The sequence below is a fragment of the Amborella trichopoda genome, chromosome 6 (assembly GCF_054954075.1).
Source record: "Amborella trichopoda isolate Santa Cruz 75 chromosome 6, AtrichopodaSantaCruz75HAP2 v2.0, whole genome shotgun sequence".
In the NCBI taxonomy this organism is placed as follows: domain Eukaryota; kingdom Viridiplantae; phylum Streptophyta; class Magnoliopsida; order Amborellales; family Amborellaceae; genus Amborella; species Amborella trichopoda.
The window spans coordinates 48802660-48810197 of NC_142341.1; the positions used below are offsets into that span (position 1 = coordinate 48802660).

Sequence of the window (7538 nt, forward strand, 5' to 3'; positions counted from 1 at the left end):
TTGTCTTTATTAATAATTTAAACACTACCTTCCTCTTTGTTTTCTATTTTCTCGTTTCTTTAGAGTTAATATTATGAAGTTGTTACTTCAATTTAACACTCCACTACCGTCTCGAGAATATATTTTTTTGAAAAATCAAGCCTTCAATCTTTGATTCCCTGATAGACATCTTCCCTGGCTGTTCCATTTCTGAAAGCATCCCTACAGTGGTGTACACATACAGAAAGACAAAAAAGGAAATTATTCCATTCGATATAGTATGCCAATTTAGTACTTGTACACAGTACCGGAGCTCAAAAACAAGCATGTTCATAAGATTATAATACAACTCTGCCATTGAGTACAATATGACAAGCATGGTCATGAGATTATAATACAACTCTGCCATTGAGTACAATATGGCATTTGGTATTCAGTTAAAAAATTGATTAACTCCGTATATTGCAGTGGTTGTCTGCTTCGTATGCTTCTAAGCTACATGGTTCATCATCATTTCACACTGGGTGAGGAGCCAATGAGGTTGAATGTAGAGTGGAAGCTTTCATGTAGAAGTAGATATGATGGTTTTCCCGAGGACCCAAAGAACTAGGGTGAGCTCAATGACAAAGATAGTGTTGATCAGTGCACGATCAACGGTCCATCCAAAGAGGGTGATGCCACCAGGATTACTTTGCAAGTACATAACTGCTCATATTACGCAACTAGTTTCCATGAGACAGAGATAGAGAACACTCTAAAGACAAGCATGTTTCTTTATAAGATTAAACTAAATCAATATCATGAAAGCGGAAAAAAACCAGGTTAGCCAATTCTTTGCATTTATTGCTCTCAACTAATAATAGGCTCAGCTATTTAAAAAAGTAGCTAAAAGAAGAGAAAATGAAGCAATGAACAAAGTAGATGTTCCTAAACTTCAATAGCAATCAAATCTCTAGTAAAATTCAATTCAGCGAGGCAGTAAACACCTTCTTCCCCCTCTCTCCTTAGCATTAGCAGTAAATTCCAATACTCAGTCTTTTGTGCCCATTTTTCAAGAATTGGAGAAATCTTTTCATGTGTGCACACAGGAGGGGGGTTACTTAAATCTTTGATAAAATCCAATTCTGTGACCAAACTGTTAGTTCAATGTGCCCATTATTTAAGTGCGAGAGAAGTCTTTTCATGTGGACATAGAGAACTTGTGTCACCTAAACCTGTTGAAAGAGGTTAGTTCAACTTGGTTTTGTTCAAATTGGACTCTAAGCAGTACTTGATAATCCTAAAGAGAGGGGAATCTGCCCTGACCAACCTTCGTCAAGCCGCCCGACATACTCTGAATGTTGACTCAACCTACGAAACAATCTACTTACCTAGCTTCTCTAGAACTGAGTTAATTGCTTTCTGATACTTTTTTGTTTTGGTGTGCAGCATACAACAATCATGACAGTTGCATGGTTGCGCGAATATAAATCTAGTAAAAGTTAATACCAAGTAATTTTAGAACTTATACTGTAAAAGTAAGGTACACTAAATAACCCACCCTAAAAGGTTGTATCGACGTCGAAAAACCCTACAACTGATCATCTCGACCTCGAGATATATCGATACGAATAAAAAAAGATTTTGAGCCTTAAAGATAATGCATCTTGTAGCACATTATTTCATCCGTCCATTTTCAAAATTTTTAAATTGTTTATAGATTTGCTCGATCTAGAACATTTTTGGAGCTTTAAATTTCATAATTAGGTGAAGAAATAGATTTTTAATGCATCATAAGGATTTCCAACACCAGAACCGCAACTTTTAGCAAGGTTTAGAGATCAGCCTCACTTTAATTGTTTAAGGTTGACAACTTATAGGTTTATAGAAACCACACCCTTAATTTTAACGAAGATTCCCAAGATGAGGAGTTAAAAATGGAGGAATGATGTAGAGAAATGTGATATGGTACAAGCCAGAGTAGCTTCATTCAACTGAATCTGGGTTCAACTAACCGCCGTGTATATTAATACAATGGCAAAAGCTTGAAATAACGTGAAACCTCTTATGAAGAACATTAAAAAAGACAAGGACTACAAGGTTTACCACATGGTTTTACATAGAAAAGTGAATATAAAACATGACACTTGTTTGCATACCACGTTGTAGATTTTATGTTGTTTGACCAGAAGCCAACCAAACCAGCATCCCACACTATTCTGTGTTCATTTCAGTTTTAAGAACATTATATAGAACAAATATAATGAAAAAATGTTTTAAGAATAGGGTAATGGAATCTATTAATCCAGTCTACTTTGTTATTTTTTCTCCCTCTATTTAGCCTGTCCCTTTTCATGCACCCAACATGCAGCTCATAACCTTTCAGTTATGACCCATCAAATAAACGAGAACACTGGGTGGGAACTACATCTTAGTGTTACAAACCACCTACACAGTGAATGTTTCCCAAATTAAGAGCTGACATTACTTTTCTGTGTTAATCACGCTGGAACTAACTAGGTTTAGTGCAAATTCTTCATGCTCAACCAAAAGGTGTCTGACTCACTAATAATGACAAAATGATATCATCAACTTTAGAAAATGCAGCCATTATACATGAATCAAAATATGATTGTTAGTTGCATCCGAATAACTTACCAAGAGCCTGCCTCTTGTGGTAAGATGACAAATAAGTGGCTATTTGAATGGGCGTCGGAAGTGTTATATCATTAACAGACTCCAAATCACTCTCAAGCTCACTACCAAGCTCACTGCCAAGAAACAAACCAGCAGGATCTGCCTCTAAGTTTTCAGCATTATCTGTGCCACTTGGTAAAGTCATATCGGTTGATGTGCAAGTCACTAAAGCATGCCATTTGCAAGCAACTGATGAGATGCCTTGAGCCCTATGGGATATTCTTGTTGCTGCTTGTAAGCAAAGAATTATGCCAACAACTTGGACAACTGAGGAAACCTGTCAACGCCATTCTTAAAATAAGATTGGACTTCATTTGGCAGAAAGAATATAATATGATTCATAGTGTCACACTGACAACCATGACCTATGGGTTTATCACTTATCAATGCACATTGTAAAATTAAATTGCTCAGACAGTGATGGCGAGAAAGTAGGGTCCTGCAGTTCATGAACTGGATTTTTTCTGCGTGATTTTCTTCTTCCAACACTGTCCAAACCATTGGCGCGAGAGTGATAACCACTAAGTCATGGTGATAAAGTCATGATCTTATTAAGACCATAAGGATCATACTATACGGTTACCCTTCGTTATGGCTTTGCGTCCAAATATGGAATCAATTCAAGAGGCAGGGAATCTTGGACTTCTTAAAACTTATTAGTAATAATCATTGACAAAAATTGAGATCATTATTTCAAGGATTTTCGTACCCTAGTAGTTAAGCAGCCAAGTCTGAAGCCAGAATTTCCATGAAAAATAATTAAAAAGTAGATCATTGTTCACTTACAGCCAAATCGCCAGCATTGATGAAATTTACGGTTCTGGTATATCCTGTGGTCTGAAAGAGACTCCAAGATTGACTGGCGGTGACAACCAATAGAGCGAGGAGAAGATATATGCGAAACCTATGGCTAATTTTGGACAGTTGATAACATAGGCGCAGGTGTTCCTTGAGAAAAACTAACACATCCAAATCCCTTTCTAATAGCTTTCCATAGTCCTCAAAGTGAATGACTTGAAGGTTGCAAACCAAGTTAAATAGTACACAAGATGATAAAAAAATAGCAGTCAGATAAGTCCATGATATGACTACACCAAATAAAATAGCAGCAGCTTTCCACCAAACAACGTGAGGGATAGATGAAATCCGTAGAACTTCATGAATAGTTTTCACCAGTAAACATGGTAATATCAACCATATGAGCAGTGAGAAGACACCCTGCAAAAAAAAATACCAAGTCAGAATTTTTAACAGGACCACAGTATTGAAACCTAATAACCAAGTCTATGTTCATCTGGTCAGAGATACTAGAATGTTTTTAATTTCCAATGCAACAGGTGTAATGCAAAAAATGAATTCCAATAGCATGTCAAGTGTATTACTTTAATAGCAAGTCAAAACTGTTAGCTAGCAATTTAAACAAATAAATACTAGAATGTTTTTAATTTCCAATGCAACAGGTGTAATGCAAAAAATGAATTCCAATAGCATGTCAACTGTATTACTTTAATAGCAAGTCAAAACTGTTAGCTAGCAATTTAAACAAATAAATACTAGAATGTTTTTAATTTCCAATGCAACAGGTGTAATGCAAAAAATGAATTCCAATAGCATGTCAAGTGTATTACTTTAATAGCAAGTCAAAACTGTTAACTAGCAATTTAAACAAATAACTAGACATACATACAACTAGAATTCCACAGGACAGGACACCTCAATTAAGTAATATAAAAAATACAGAAAGAAAACGCAATTTAAGTATAAATACTAATCATGCTTCATAAGGAACTATATGAAGTTAAATTATTAAAAATGCCTTCCTTCAGAGAGGGGAAATCGAAACAAGAGGAAGAGCTATTACAAGCCATCCCTCCCCTACAAACTATAACCCTATGTTGCTACTTGAATTTCTTTGGTTATTAATTCGAACATTCATATAATGCTGGTTGACTGCAAAGGGTCTTAGAGCCACGGTGCCTGGGATAAAGTACAATTGGAATGCTTTTCTTCATGAAGGAAAATCTGGGTTGTTAAGAAGAAGAGGAAGATGAGATTGGTTGCTTTATTGTTCAGACACTATTCACCTGTGTCCTATAGCCAGCCCATCTATGATGAGATGGACACTTGGTAAATGTAAGAAACAGTAGAATAAAGTCAAATGACCACAAGATGAGTGTTCAGTTTATGCATGTTTGTCCAAACCTTTGAAATGAAAGGAGCTTAGAGGCAGCCAAGACATGAATGTAAATGCCTCCGATTGTAACAATAGAAGCAATCCCGCCAAGGAAAAAGACGTGCATGTTTTCTCAAAAAAAAAAAGAAAAAAAAAAGTATGTGCATGCCTAAGACTACAGAGAAGAAAAAACATTCCACCTTGAGGCGGACCACAAATAAAATATTTCATTTATGTAGAATTGATGGTATGTATCTTTAACTTATACATTCAATGGTCTTTTGATTATCTTAAAAGTTATATAAGGTTAATTAACAGATATCCCTTGAATTGATACTTTTCATTTGTGTTTTATATATTTGTCGACAAATCACAATGTCCTCCCAATCATCTAAATGGATACAGGAACAAGTAATCTTCCTCATGCACAAAATTGCGATCTCCAGTCACTGTTTCCTAACCTGATGACCTATTATACCACAGTAACATCCCTTGCCATGGCATGGTCTCAATGACATGCCATGACAAGGGACCCCTTGATGCAAACAACAAAATATGAAAATGGCATAAAGTGAAGTTTATATAAGGCAACAAATATCGTATTGAAAAGAATTGAAATTGGGAGAAAATATGAGATGGGTATGCTTAGTTCATTGTGAGCATCAATTCTATACAAAATATAAACAGTGAATAAAAAACAGAACTTAACCAACAACAAGGCAATTCCCTGATAGGAAAAACCAATAATGAAACCAGAGCATAAATTATTGCATGTTAAAAAGGAAAAATAGGCATCATATAATTGCCTCCACTCTAAGAGTGAAAACCAAGAACAAATGAAAAAACAGTGTAATTAAACAGTGTTTATAAAGAGATCAATATTTAAAAATGAAAGAACAAACAAATCAAGTCTCAAGAAGGGGAAGGAAGAAATCGAGGTGAATATTGCTTACTCTGATCTAAAAGAATTGAAAAATAAAATAAATGTTTGAAAATTAGAAAGAATAATTGAAATACATATTGCTTACTCTGATCTTCGTCACATATTCCTTGTGAAAACGAAGCATTTGGCCATGGTATCTATCAACGAAGATAAACTTTCGAATCCCATACTTTCGAAGATTATGAGAAACACAGATCAAAGAGACAGCGGCCAAAGACGACTGAGAAACCAATAAAAAAACCTCAAATTTCAGTATCTGAATTTGACTACACCCTGAACATTGTGATGCCTTAAGAGTTATAACAGGAACGGCTAAACCGAGGGCCAAAAAGACCAGCCATGAAAACAAGATGTTGGTGATGGGTGACTGGTAAAAACCCAGAAAACCCAGGAACTGCTCGAGCCCATGAAGAGCATGGTCGAGCTCGGAATGACTTTCATGGAGGAGGGGCTCTTCTTGTTCGTACCTCTGTTGCTGCTCTTGAGGTTGGGTTAGAGAATCTGTGTTGATTTGCAGGTCATCAGAGGATGCCATTTCGTCATTCCTTGCACACATACAGAGACTCTCCCTCTCTCTCTTTCTCTCTCTACAACGAGAAGAAGATCCTCTATCTCTCTCTTCGGGTACTTAGATCCTCCTCTTCTCTGCACTCTTTCTCTCTGTACTAGTACTAAACAACTGATATGGAAGTAGACCCCTCTCTTTCTCTCTCTACGAATGCAAACCAGCTGATAGGGAAGTAGACCCTCTCTTTCTCTCTCTAAATCGTCCCTCTCGCACAAACTCCCTGCAAAAGCCAATCCAACTGCTGCCTTAACGAAGTGGGAAAAAGTTTATATAGGGCCGAGGCTTTAACAATCAAAACAGAGCCTACCTCAAAAATTTGAATGGAAGAGGTTGTTTTGATGCAAATATCCCTCAAATTTTGTATTGAGCTTAGGCTCTAAACAATCAAATTAGAGTTTATCTGTAAATAGTATTGAGAAATACGGTTTCAATACAGAAAATCTTTGTGATACCTTTAAAATATATTTTAGTGTAGATCAACATATCTATGAAAACATAAAAATTTTGGAAATTGAAAGTCCAAAAATGAGTTACAAAATGCACTATTTCCAAAACTTGAAATCCATTTTTTTTCTCACGTCTATGCATCTTGATATCGAGATGACCAGTTTGAGGGTATTTGGACATCAAAACAGCCTTTTTTAGTGATAATTTTTAGGTAGGCTTTAATTTGATTGTTTAGAGCCTTTGCTCTATATAAACTTTTCCCTGGAAAAAAAAAGATTTCAAGTTTTGAAAATAGTGCATCTTGGAACGCATTTTTGGAAAGTCAATTTTCAAGATTTTTGGAAAATCAATTTTCAATATTTTCAAGTTTTTATAGATCTGCTCGATCTACACTATTTTTGAAGTTTTAAATTTTATAATTAAGGCTATCAAAAAGAATTTTATAATTAAAGATGAAAATATTTTTTAAAGCTATCAAAAAGATTTTCAGTATTGAAACTATATTTCTCCATACTATTTAAAAGTGCGTTTAACTTCAATTGTTTAGAGCCTCAGCTCTATACAAACCGCACCCAACAAAGTGTGGTTTAACTCATTGTATTTTTGTCTATTATTTCGATGTGGGTTACTACGCAAAATGCAGCCTTCACTCATCCCCTTCATTTGAGTACTAAGGGTAGTTATTTTGGGTAGTTTAGTAGTTGGCATCGAGTTTGGGCTGGGCCAAAAAAAATAAAAAAAATAAATAATAA

At 35.5% G+C, this 7538-nt stretch overlaps 1 protein-coding gene across 1 annotated transcript; it reads right to left on the minus strand.

Moving 5' to 3' along the window:
* Positions 1 to 226: 226 nt before the first annotated feature.
* LOC18441896 (zinc finger CONSTANS-like protein (DUF3537)) lies at positions 227 to 6527 on the minus strand. The gene is made up of 4 exons (XM_006852121.4): positions 5857 to 6527; positions 3442 to 3873; positions 2617 to 2932; positions 227 to 684 (listed from the first exon to the last, which is right to left on the minus strand). Exons 1-4 carry the CDS (start codon positions 6325 to 6327, stop codon positions 542 to 544), a joined length of 1362 nt encoding a protein of 453 aa, XP_006852183.2. The 5' UTR covers positions 6328 to 6527; the 3' UTR covers positions 227 to 541.
* Between the last annotated feature and the right edge of the window lie 1011 nt (positions 6528 to 7538).